The 13,542-nt window shown below is 34.1% G+C and overlaps 1 protein-coding gene across 1 annotated transcript; it reads left to right on the top strand.

Moving 5' to 3' along the window:
- The first annotated feature begins 4,488 nt into the window (after positions 1-4,488).
- LOC149551375 (uncharacterized) lies at positions 4,489-5,239 on the top strand. The gene has a single exon (XM_089789678.1). It carries the CDS (start codon positions 4,489-4,491, stop codon positions 4,960-4,962), a length of 474 nt encoding a protein of 157 aa, XP_089645804.1. The 3' UTR covers positions 4,963-5,239.
- Positions 5,240-13,542: the final 8,303 nt, after the last annotated feature.

Raw genomic sequence — 13,542 nt, 5'->3', positions numbered from 1 at the left:
TAGGGTTAGGGTTAAAGTTACCTTATTAGATTTAGGGTTAGGGTAAGAGTTAGGGCTAGGATTAGGATTAGAATTAGGATTAGTGTTAGAGTTAGAGTTATATATAGTGTTAGGGTTAGGATTAGGGTTAGGTTTATAGTCAAAGTTAGGGTGAGGGTTAATATTGGGGTTAGGGTTACAAAAAGTGTCAAAGTTAGAGTTAGGGTTAGAATTAGGGGTAGGGTTAGAATCGGGGATAAAGTTAGAGTTGGAGTTAGGGTTAGGGTTAGAGTTAGAGTTAGAGTTAGATTTAGGGTAAGAATCAGGGTTAGGATTAGAATTAGCATTAGAGTTAGAGCTAGGGTTAGAATTAGGGTTAGGGTTAGGGTTAGGGTAAGAATTAGAGTTAGAGTTATAGTTAGGGTTAGAGTTAGGAACAGAGTTATAGTTAGGGTTACAACTAGGTTAGGGTTAGAGCTAGAATTGGGGTTAGGGTTAGAATTAGGGTTAGATTTAGGGTTATATAGGTTCGGGTTAAGATTAGGGGTAGAATTAGAGTTACAATTAGAGTTAGAGTTAGAATTAGGGTTAGGGTTAGAATTAGGGTTACAAATATAATTAGAGTTACAAATTGAGTTAGAGCTAGAGTTAGGGTTAGGGCTAGAATTAGGGTTACAAATAAAGTTAGGGTTAGGGTTAGGGTTAGATTTAGAGGTAGGATTTGAGCTAGATTTAGAGATAGAATTAGAATTAGAACAAGAGTTGGAGTTAGAGGTGGGATTAGAATTAGGGCTAGGATTATGGTTAGAATAAGGGTTATGATTAGAGTTAGGGTTAGCATTAGGGTTAGGGTTATAATTAGTGTTAGTTTTAGTGTTAGTGTTAGTGTTAGTGTTAGTGTTAGGGTTATAATTGGGGCTAGAATTAAGGCTAGGGTTAGGGTTAGGGTTAGGGTTAGAATTAGAGTTAGAGTTAAAGTTGGAGATAGAGTTGGGGTTGGGGTTGGGGTTAGGGTTAGAGTTAGGGATCATCATGGAGAAATAATTTTCATAAAATTGACTCTTATATATTCTTTCACACTTTTAACATCATCTAAATTGTTGCGTTGCGACTTATAACTTCCCTTTCATGAATTAATTTTTCCACTATTTGAGTCATTTGTATAACATATATCCCAAATTTGACCATAGTTGTACTCCAAATACTCCAACACTACACCTAAATCTCATACTTCCCTTAACCCTGTCCCTTATTTTAGTGTAACATTTAACCACTTATTAACCCTAACCATAACACTAAGTGTCATATAAATGAAATTGTAAACCTTGGATCCTAACTATAACTCTTACTCTATATATGATTGTACTAATCATTTAGTAAATTATATACCTTAGCCTAACCCTATGTGTACAAGTATCTAGAAATAATATTTTTTATTTATAAGTGATAATATGTATATACACACACCCAAGAGAGAGAGAGAGAGAGAGAGAGAGAGAGAGAGAGAGAGAGAGAGAGAGAGAGAGAGAGAGAGAGAGAGAGAGAGAGAGAGAGAGAGCATATATGTAGACAAGAAGGAGCTCATACTATGTTTCTTATAGAGGCATGTTTTATGTAGAGAGAGAGAAAAAGAGATTATGAGGTGTATCTAGAGAGTAGGCACAAAGAGAGTTAGGGTTAGGGTTAGGTTTAAAATTAGAGTTAGAGTTGAGATTAGGGTTAGAGTTAGAATTAGGGTTAGAAATATAGTTAGGATTAGAGATAGAGTTAGGGTTAGGGTAAGGGTAAGAATTAGGGCGAGGGTTAGAATTAGGGTTATAAATATAGTTAGGGTTAGTGTTAGGGTTAGAATAAGAGTTAGGGTTAGGGTTAGAGATAGAGTTAGAATAAGGGTTGGAGTTAGAGTTAGAGTTAGAGTTAGGGTTATATTTAAGGTTAGAATTAAGGTTAGGATTAGAATTAGTGTAAGAGTTAGGGTTATGGTTAGTGTTAGGGTTATGGTTAGGGTTAGCATTAGGGTTAGGGTTAGGGTTAGTGTTAGGGTTATGGTTAGGATTAGCATTAGGATTAGGGTTACAATTAGAGTAAGAGTTAAAATTAGAGGTAGTGTTAGTGTTAGTGTTAGTATAAGAGTTAGAGTTAGAATTAGAGTTAGAGTTAGGGTTCAAGTTAGAGTTAGAGTTAAAGTTAGAGATATAATTGTGATCAGGGTTAGATTAGGGTTAGGGTTAAAGTTACCTTATTAGATTTAGGGTTAGGGTAAGAGTTAGGGCTAGGATTAGGATTAGAATTAGGATTAGTGTTAGAATTAGAGTTATATATAGTTAGGGGTAGGTTTATAGTCAAAGTTAGGGTGAGGGTTAATATTGGGGTTAGGGTTACAAAAAGAGTCAAAGTTAGAGTTAGGGTTAGAATTAGGGGTAGGGTTAGAATCAAGGATAAAGTTAGAGTTGGAGTTAGGGTTAGAGTTAGAGTTAGAGTTAGAGCTAGGGTTAGAATTAGGGTTAGGGTTAGGGTTAGGGTTAAGGTAAGAATTAGAGTTAGGGTTAGAGTTAGGAACAAAGTTAGTGTTAGGGTTACAATTAGGTTAGGGTTAGAGCTAGAATTGGGGTTAGGGTTAGAATTAGGGTTAGAGTTAGGGTTATATAGGTTCGGGTTAAGATTAGGGGTAGAATTAGAGTTACAATTAGAGTTAGAGTTAGAATTAGGGTTAGGGTTCGAATTAGGGTTACAGATTGAGGTAGAGCTAGAGTTAGGGTAAGGGTAATAATTAGGGTTAGGGCTAGAATTAGGGTTAGGGTTAGATTTAGAGGTAGGATTTGAGCTAGATTTAGAGATAGAATTAGAATTAGAACAAGAGTTGGAGTTAGAGGTAGGGTTAGAATTAGGGCTAGGATTATGGTTAGCATAAGGGTTATGGTTAGAGTTAGGGTTAGCATTAGGGTTAGGGTTATAATTAGTGTTAGTTTTAGTGTTAGTGTTAGTGTTATTGTTAGGGTTATAATTGGGGCTAGAATTGAGGCTAGGGTTAGGGTTAGTGTTAGGGTTAGAATTAGAGTTAGAGTTAGGGATCAAGCTAGAGTTAAAGTTGGAGATAGAGTTGGGGTTAGGGTTAGATTTAGGGTTAGGGCTAGAGTTAGGGTTAGCTTTAGGGTTAGATTTAGGTTTAGAGTTAGAGTTACAGTTAGAATTAGGATTGGGTTTACGATTAGAATTAGGGTTAGGATTAGAGTTAGAGTTACATATAGTCTTAGGGTTAGTATTAGCATTATATATAGTGTTAGGATTAGGATTATGAGTAGGATTAGGGTTAGAGTTAGGGTTAGTGTTAGGGTTACAGTTAGAGTTAGAGTTATAATTATAGTGAGAGTTAGAGTTAGAGTTAGAGTTAGGGTTAGAATTAGGGTTAGGGGTAGGGTTAGGGTTAGAGATAGAGTTGGAGTTAGAGTTAGAATATGGGTTTAAATTAGGGTTAGATTTAGGGTTAGAATTAGCATTAGAGTTAGAATTAGAGTTAGGATTAGAGTTATAGTAAGGCTTAGGGTTAGGGCTAGAATTAGAGTTAGGGTTAGAATTAGCATTAGATTTAGGATTATAAAGGGTTAAGGTTAGGGTTAGGGGGAGAATTAAAGTTAGAGATAGAGTTAGAGTTAGAGTTAGGGTTAAGGTTAAACTTATATATATATATATATATATATATATAAACAAATAAATCGATACTAATTTTATCAAAAATAAAAAATTAGAATATATATATATAATATTAAAATTATTATCATATCTTCCATATTCGGGGCGACTGCTACTAGCTTATATATATATATATATATATATAATGTCGAGAGTCATCCTTCTCGAGACACTTATTTTAATTCAAATCGTATCCAACACATAAAAACTATTACGATTTAAATTAAAATAGGTACCTCGAGAAGGATGACTCTCGACATTTTATATATATATTAATATATATAAGCTAGTTATAATATTAGTTAAAATGTGGAATAAAAGAGAAGATTGTTTCATTATTAATAATATTCTACATTTTAGACTATTTAATCATACGTTTTACGTGTGCTAGTTGTAAAACTATCTTGAAATAGACACATTGATTATAAAACTATCTTGGAGACGAGTTCTATATAATTCTTATTGCACTTATTGGTGTCATGTTGTCCGGCTTAATCCGATTCATTTCTTTAATCGTGCATCCAACGTCTGATAAAATTGAGATATTCAAATTTAAGTTTTCATTCGAAGTCAAATCTACGAGTGAATAGGAGGCTCTAGCTGCTCCGGCTCTCTCTCATTATAAAATGGCCAAATACATGCAAGCGACAAAACAGGAGGATCAAGCCAAAAAAATCATTAAACATTAAGGGCTGGCATCTTTTCTGTAAAAGAATTCTCCTTCCTAGTCGAATCGTTACACCTATTTATATGCCACCAATTCCCAAATGTCTCACAAACAAAATCTGATTTGTACTGCTCTGTCTGAGAGGGAAGAAAATGGCGAGCTCCAAACTATGGGAGGGCTGTGTAGAATCCAAGATCATGGCTCCCCTGGAGGACGTGTGGAACATTGTAAGTGATTTTTACGCGCAACACAAGTTTTTTCCAGATATAAAATCGTCTGAAAAAGTGAAAGGAAAGCCGGAAAATGGTGTGGGTGCCGTGCGGCGCTGTATTACATCCATGCCGTCCATGCCAAATGATTTTTTTCTGGTAGAAGAGCTGATCGCTCAGGATGATGCAAAACATTCTGTTACCATTCGCACTACAGACACCGACTTGCCTGGCTATGCTGGGTACCAGGCGACCTTTGATTTATTTGAAACAGGGGAGCATGGCAACTGTTTGTTCAAATGGTCGTACCAGATGGAGCCCATTGAAGGGTGTTCTAAAGAGGAGACTGAGGGCCTTATGAGCTATACTCTTCCTGGCGTTGTCAAGAATCTGGAACAGCTCGCTTCTTCACACTAATGCCTTCAATCACTTCCTTTTGCTTGGGTTTGGGTTTGGGTGGTGTTGTTTGTGACGTGGGATTTTTCTTTGTATGGAGGTTTCTTTATCTTTTAAGTCGTTGTCAGTTAGTCAAAGTTAGTTCTCAACATCATTTCTTATGAAGTCGGAGTCTTGTATTAGACTTGATCTTAGTCAAAGTTAGTTCTCAACATCATTTCTTATCAAGTCGGAGTCTTGTATTAGACTTGATCTTTGGTTCTTAGTAAGCTTGTTTAGAATCATTTGACTTTATTAAAAATGGGCTGTGGGCTCATTCATATCTTTTCAACTTCACGAATATAGATAGATGATGGGCTCGTTCACAAATATTCAACTTCACTAGCAGACAGAGGGTCTCTTGATGTTTTCCTAAGTTCATACATGTGTGAATTTCGAGTGTTTACTTGTTTAAGTAGTGTTTGTCGATATAGACTCTAGTCGTTTGTACTTTTGGAATGTGAGTAATAACGGGTCATCCTCATCTTCTTTCAAAGATGGACTATGTACCTTGTGTGAGTATTATGTCTTCTAAATAAAGACGAAAGATTAAGAGAAATTGTGGAATTCTTAATTGTTAGAACACATTTTGTCTTCATTTTAAGTGCATGTGAATATAATATGACCATTGTTGCAAACTCTTTTTATCAAATACAAAAGTAAATATTCAGAAAATCATGGAAATGTACATATTATTTGAAAGTGTACACACGTTCTTCTTGCGACCTGCTTTGGAATTAGTGCTCCATTGAAATATGCAATTGGTTTATCTCCTTCAACATACTAGATAGATTAGACACTTCAGTAGCTAGGACATTATCGTAAAAGAAAAAGATTTTGTATAATTCGTGTAATACTAATCTATATGATCAATTCTTACCTAGTTTATAAAATCTATTTCTTTAATTGTAAACACAATGTTTAATAAAATAGAAATATTTTAGTTTTTATTTTTTTCATTTGAAATCAAAGTATCTAAGGTATGATGCAAACCCCAATCCTCTCCCATTGTACCTGCACAATCAAAATAGAAGTTAAGACAAAACCCTGGGATCAAGGGTATGGAAGTCAAACCAAAAAAATCACACAACATTAGGGCTTGGTATATTTTTATTTTAATATTCCCCTTCTCGATCGAATCATTATACCTATTTATCTACCACCAATTTTAAGATGCATCAAAGATCCCATTTGTCTAGAGGGAAAGAACATAGAGGAATTGTCGGAAAGAGTGGAAGGGTTTCTAAAAATAAAAAATAAAAAATAGCCAAAGGAGGATTTGATGGAAGTCAAACTGTTAAAAAAAACCTCTATTGCCAAATAGCATTCACCATATTTAAATTTATATATGATGCTCTCTCTCATTTTTTAAATCTTTTCATTCTTGGTCAAATCCTTATTATCAATCCCTCCCCAATTCCTAAATGTCTCAGAAACTCTATTTGTTTACTCTTCCTCTGTCTACGAGTAAAGAAAATGACGAGTTCCAAATTATGACAAGATTGTGTAGAAGTAAAGATCATGGCTCCTCTGGAGGTTGTGTGGAAGATAGTGAACAACTATTACAAGAAGCACAAGTGGTTTTTCTCTATTAGATGTGTTTGTGAACATTTTTAACAACAACGAAAGAAAATATTCAAAAACTCATAAATACATAAAGATCGTTTCAAAGTGTACATGTATTTTTCTTGTATTCTCATTGGCATGGAAGCAACCATTCAAATAAAAATGGCTAGATAAAAGAGGCAAAGTTTCAAATAAGAAATGGTTATAAAAAGGAAATAACCATCTAGATCACAAGTCTATAGAATGGATTATGCAACTAGCAACCTATATTCTAGGAAATTTATGTAAAATGATGTCAAGAGGTTTCATGTTAAAATAAAGTTGGTATACATGTAGAACTACTAACATGCTTGTTGAATAGATGACCCACACACCTATAAAATACAAAAAGAACAAATGAGAAAAATCATCTAAATAAAATATAATCTTATACTAAAAGAAGGGAAAACAAAGAAATTATAAAAACTACTCATGAAATTACTTTAACTTCAAATACTAATAATGATGATCAATACGTTAAAAGAATATGAAAATAATCATACAAAATTGAAAATAAATCAAATTTAAAATTTAATACAATTAAATGTGAGTTTCAATAAAAAAGTTTTAAATAGTTTTAAAAGTTTTTAAAAATTATTAATATTAAATCTGTAAGTTCATTTATACAAATACCAAAAACCCAAATCACTCTAAAATAACTTTCACCCATATCAAAAAGTATAAATTTAAAATTAAAAGTAATTCTTTAAGATAAAATACAAAATTAAAATAACTAGATAAATTACATGTACACAAACCTAAAATCTAAGGATTTGCTCTATTTAACAAAAAGATTATTAAAGAGAATAAAATTCTCTTGTAGGTGGTTCTCCTCTCATATGAGAACCCTCTACTCAAATGTAAAGTCGTTATATAGCTTTAGGTAAAAACTATTGTGATTTCATGAACAAGAGAGGGGACTCTTGGATTGTTGGCATAGATTTGATGATGAAAGACATCAACATTTAAAACAATTAGTTTTTCACAATTCATATGAATTTTTATGAAAGATTCTCAATTGGATTGTGTAAAAAAAAATCATCAATGTTTCAAATCACACTTCATGATCTTTCATCAAAATGTAATAGAGTACAAGGAAAAGAAAACACAAACATCGAAGTATGCAAACAAGGTTTTCATTGTTAGAACCGCTTTTTCTTGAGTTGTGCATAACCTTTCCTTGTTCAAAATGACAACCTACTTGATTTGACCATAGTGAGGATGAGTTGATCTCTAAGGTGTTGTCTTGATTCGACCATAATGAGGATGAGTTGATGTCTAAGGTGTCTTCCTTCTATCATTTCTAATTGGAAAAACATATTTTTTCCTTGTAGACAAATCCTTAATTTGGTCATCATAGTCCATGAAAATATTCACTCTCTAGAAGTTTCTAGAAAAGGTTTCATTATGAAATTACATCTCTCAAAAGCCTATGATAGAGCAGACTAGCATTTCCTTTGCAAAGTGCTCAAAATTTTTGGTTTTAATAGAAGAGTGATCAATATTATAAGGAAAATTATTTCTACTTCAATTTTTATTGTTCTGGTGAATGGGTCCTCATCCAATTTCTTCAAAATTTCTAGAGGTCTTAGGGTGACCCCATTTCACCTATCTCATTTTCTATTACGGCCAAACCTTGGGGAGACTGATTGGTTACTATGTTCAAAAAGGTAAATTCAAAGGGCTTCACCCTTCTCTAGGACCTAAAACTTGCTCCCATGAGCATTTTTGGGTGATATTGTCCTTATGGGAAGCTCTAATGTCAGTGAAGCTCTACTGTCTATAGCAATATGTGCATTGTACTTTAGTGATGATGTTTATTCCATTGTAGACTATTCAATGCTTGAACGCAATATGTATCTAGAAGGATCGTATTTGCAAGTGACTTATGTTGTGCACAAAATACACATACTAATGATGTTGATGAAAAATATGTTGATTGCAAATTTAAAGTTGCTTCAAACATGAGGTGATTATTGTTGCATTATAAATTAAAACATAAACAAAAATAATTATAATTGTTTTTCAAGCAAACATTCTACAATAAAATGAAAACATGCATATTGTAGCGCCTCTCATGTTTGCAATACGTAGCATGTCTATGTTGATTCGAGAGACACTTGATACTCTTATTATACGTACCTTTTGATGACCTAAGGGTCGAATGTTATACTTCAATTCAGTATCATAGATGTTATAATGCTATGATGTTTAGTTTATCATATTTGCATGTTGATGCCATTTTGAGATGATAGTATGTCTATGATGATATCTGATTATCTAGTATTTGGACATATTTTATAATTATGTTATGTGATGGATTTTATGATTTATGTGAATCTGAGTGATATAAATAGGATTTTTAGTATAATTGAATAAATGGTTAAATTAGTTATTTAATGGATTTATTGCTTCGGTTATGTTATTATATGCAATTACACTTGATTGTGTGTCTTAGTGTGTAGGATTTATATCCTTGGCAATGGCACATGGAGTTAGTGATTCATCCATTCATATTTTACCAATGTCATCCATGTATGGTTGATGTATCCTTATTTTAATTTTTTAAATTAAACCTTTTGGTGATTATTAAATCCGAACTCATCTGCATTATGTGATTAGACCAGTGAGCATGTCTATTTATTTAGAGGTTCGCATTGTTGCGAAATTTTTTAAGTAATTTTTTGTGATTTTGGGTTTTCGGGCTTTAAATCTTCTCGAATTTAATTTCTAGCAGCTTTTCCTTTAAGTGAATTCCCGTTATGAGGAATAGCCTATTTTCATTTAGGTTGAATCAAAATCTAGCTAGTCTAACTAGCTATTTTCCCTAATCAACTATTCACTCGAAAAGTGAATAAGTATTGAAAAAGGGATTTGTTTCCTCACTTTTCAATTTTGTAATTTAGAAATTGGAGAGCTTTCTGAAATCCTCTTTTTGAAGGATTGGTTTTCTACTTATTGTTAGAGCTGTAGCGAGATCTTTACAAGGTCAGTCTTGTTGGATCTGACTCAGGGAGACCTTTCTTTGTCGTCACTTTCAACAGTATCGACAGGTTATTTATTTTATCAGGCTGATTTCAGTTTTTGCCCCTTTTGATGTCAGATAGGGTTTTCCATTTTTCTTGTTTCTACTTCATTTCAGCTTCTATTTCTAGTAGCAGTTTGTTAGGAGGTTGAGAACTAGTGTTCCCCTCTATTTCTGTTTGTTGGTTCTGCCTAGTTGGTTGGGTATGAACATTTTTCCTATTTTGGGGATGGGGGTTTTGGGTTTCGCATTGTTATGCTAGTCATTTTTGCATATAATGTCTGAACCCAAATATTATTGGATTTTTAAGGGTTTTGTACCTAAAGACCATATGGGTTTTAATTTTGAAGTTTTCTAGTTTTTGGGGTTTTTGCCTCATTTTTTGTGCCACCCTATTTTTTCAAGTTTTCTTGGCACAATGTTGGTCATGGACTTGGATCATCCATTTGGACATTAGTTAGACCATTGTTGCATTTTTATGTTGCATTGGGATGTGTGCTGCATCTGTCCTCCTGAGTCTGTTTTCGATGGAGTGACTTTTTGCTTTGTGTTCTCATCCAATCCTTGTGTTATGATCTTCATGATGGTGGTGCACCACACACAAGTACATGTGTGTACATTTTTTGGGTGACTTGCAAAGCCCGGTCTTCCATGTACTTTTTGAAGTTATGATCATTGGGGTTGGGTTGGGAATTTGCATGCCTACAGGCACTCATCATTGGATGAGCATGGGTAGGGTAGGGTAGCATATGGAGGGGGCTTCTATCTCATAGCATGTCAATCATGGCACCATAGGTTGGCAAAAGGAGCTTTTGTTAAGTGATAACTAAATAAAACACTAAGTGAATAAATTTAAGATAATAAAATAGTGCTTCAATGTGTGAGCCTTCTGTTGGGAAGTTGAGTCCACACAGATACAAGCTTGGGCTTGTCAATGCCAAGTGACTCTCCATGATGTCAGCCCCTACTTATTAGCCCATTGAGTGTCTAACCAGAACCTATAGTTTATGCATTGTCTATGTTCTTAGTTTCAGTCATCATATTATCTAGTGTGAGTGTTAGCCATGGACATTTTCTTTATGTGTGTTGTGGTTGGATCATTATCTCTGTTAGCACGGCGAGAGTGGGCTTACGGGTTCCATGTGGTTAGGAGGCATAGCTACTTATACCACTACTAGGGACTGATGTTCAGAGATAGTCTACTATCCCAGTGCGATCGTTGCTAGATGTTTTCACTTGGTACTTCAGGTTTTGGAGTATGCTTTCTTGTGATTTATGTTATCATTGGGATGCTTGTATATCATATTTAGATGATGTTAGTGTTGAGGCATTTCCTTATTATGATGTTTGGCATATGTAGATGATGAGTTGATTTGTAGGATTATCTTATGCTTTGCTTCTAGCATGTTAGATTTCCTTATACTTATATAGTAGCATGTTATATTAGTGATGTACTCATATGACAACACCGACGATCTAGTCAGTAGTTTGGAATGTTACACGTGCGGGATGTCTAGGGCCCACAATGGTCTTATGATGCTATTATGGTTTGGAGGAACTACATACTTAGTTTGGTTTTATTGTTCATTGCGATGTTGTTTTAGTACACTACGATGTTACCTTCTATACTTTCCCTTCACTATCATGTCTACTCATTAGATTCAGATTTTGGCTTTTTCTCTTTTAATAGTTCTTTGAGGGTCCTTGCCTCAAAATGTGGATTTGGTGCTCCCCAATGTGGAGGAACTTTATTTCTTAGCTTTTTACCTTTTTTTTTTCTAGTGTGTTGTCTTGGATTCTCACACAAAATTATACTTTCTCATGTGAGAATGCAAGATCTCACGTAGTGTGTTCGATTTTCTCACATAGCCTTTGGCACATTCTCATGTGAATTTTGGGTGTCTTGGCTATTTGGCCAAGTACTTTCTTGCACCATTTGATGCACATCCTCTCATGAAAGGTACTTCCTTGTGTGGCGTCTTGCACATCTTCGTGTGAGAATCTGTCAATTTGTGGTCCTCGTGCGAAAAACAGGGGGCATCTCCACTAGTTTTGGGGGATCATTTTTTGGTGATTCTAGTACCCTTTACATTTACTTAATTTTCCATTCTTTGAAAAATCTTAGTTTCTTTGTGTTGTTATCATTCCAGGTTTCTGTTTCTTGTTGTGTGTGTGTTAGTTTGGTAGTGGCATTAGGAGATCTATTGGTTTCCAAGATGGTGGTTAAGTCTTCAATTGCGATCTTTGTGATCCGTGTATGATGTTGTCTTATGCACTCATACTTGTAAACAAAATTTATCTTGGCTTGTATTCCATCCTCATTCCAAGGATCTCCAGGCAGACCATTACACATATCCTTACTCATCTTATTATCTTTCAACTTATTCTTTTGTCTATTACATTCTAGTCTTAAAAATTAATTTGACACAAAAAAAAAACATAGCAAAAATGTAAGAATACTTTCATGAAAATGAATGGAAAGATCAACTAGAAACCCCATGTACAAGGATGCAATATCATACAATTTCAATATTTTAAACATAGACCAATTTTATTCTATACAAATTCATGTGGTGATCATACGAATGATGTTCAACTTGTCAAATTGTCCTAGCTATAAGAATCACACACTAATGACTGACTCCTAGGCCAAAAGTGTTAAATTGTCAAAGTGGACTTATTTTTCCCAAGCTTAATTTTTTCCTTAGTGTGTGATGTTTAAGAGTGGTTGCCAAATTGTAGCCAAACTTCATCTAAAATTGCCTAAGGTAAAGGGCAACCATAACAGAACTATTAAGAAGACAAAATTTCAAATAGTAAATGGTTTTAGAAAAGGAAATAACCATCTAGATCTCAAATCTATAACATACCATAAGTAGAATACATAGTGTTCATTATGATGTAGTCAATGCAATACATTGCACAATTTTAGTTTTCAATGTACTCCACCTTATCCAGCCAAAATGGGAGCAATTGAATAGATTATGAACATCCATCAAAGCATAATAGAAGAATGATTACTATTAGACTAATTGCCAATGTTCCCCTTCAAGATTCGTGGCATAGCTTAACTGCTTCATGTGTTCTATAAGTCTAGTGGTTGTATTGAACATTAAAAGGTCAATATTTTGTTGCAATGACAACCCTAGGTTGTAACAAGTGGTATCAGAGCTTCGTCACAAGTTCAAATCTCCTTGGGTAATACTGAGGGGAGATTTTTGGACTAACCACCAACATTCCCCTTCGAGATTCATGACATGGCTTAACTGCCGCATGTGTTCTATAAGTCTAGTGGTTGTATCAAGCATTAACAAGTCAATCTTTTGGTGTACTGACACCCCTGGCTTGTAACAATTACTCTCAAATATTACTCTCACCTTAGCTCACTCTTTCTTGTCCTCAACATGGTAGTAGAAGTAAGTATAATGTAAGGCAAGTTAGGCATTGGGTTGGGCCACTAGGATGCCTTAAGTTATCATTAAAAAAATGACATTAATTTCCCTTCTTTTATTATCTGATGGATGCCCATATCATGTTCCAAAGCTCCTATTTTGGTAGAGGTGTGGGAAGTACACACGAATAAAATTGATTGGGATGGAAACAAGCTTGTTGCATCATTGTATTATGAAGATAAGCATAAATTTTGATCATTTAAGAAACCAATTGCATAAAATAAGAAAGTTCATAGATATACATTAGTAGTAATGTAACCTATAAAAGTGGTAATAATGAGATAAATTGTAGTGCCTGCTCTTGTTCACATTTTTCTAGACATATTGTTGCTATTATTGTCAAACTATGTTAGACTAGTTTTACGTCGATGGATTAGTAGTATTGTTTCGAGACTATCAGACATTATGTTATGGATTTAGTTGATGTATGATGAGATTATTTAGACTCTATATTTCATGTATTCATGATGATCATTACAT

This window comes from Cupressus sempervirens, chromosome 6, assembly GCF_028749045.1.
Source record: "Cupressus sempervirens isolate cs-2001-9-10 chromosome 6, ASM2874904v1, whole genome shotgun sequence".
NCBI classification, from domain to species: domain Eukaryota; kingdom Viridiplantae; phylum Streptophyta; class Pinopsida; order Cupressales; family Cupressaceae; genus Cupressus; species Cupressus sempervirens.
This window is presented reverse-complemented; position numbering and strand designations above follow the sequence as displayed.

Excerpts from the sequence above, each read along its gene's own strand:
- LOC149551375 (XM_089789678.1), top strand. The coding sequence starts at position 4,489 with ATGGCGAGCTCCAAACTATGGGAGGGCTGTGTAGAATCCAAGATCATG.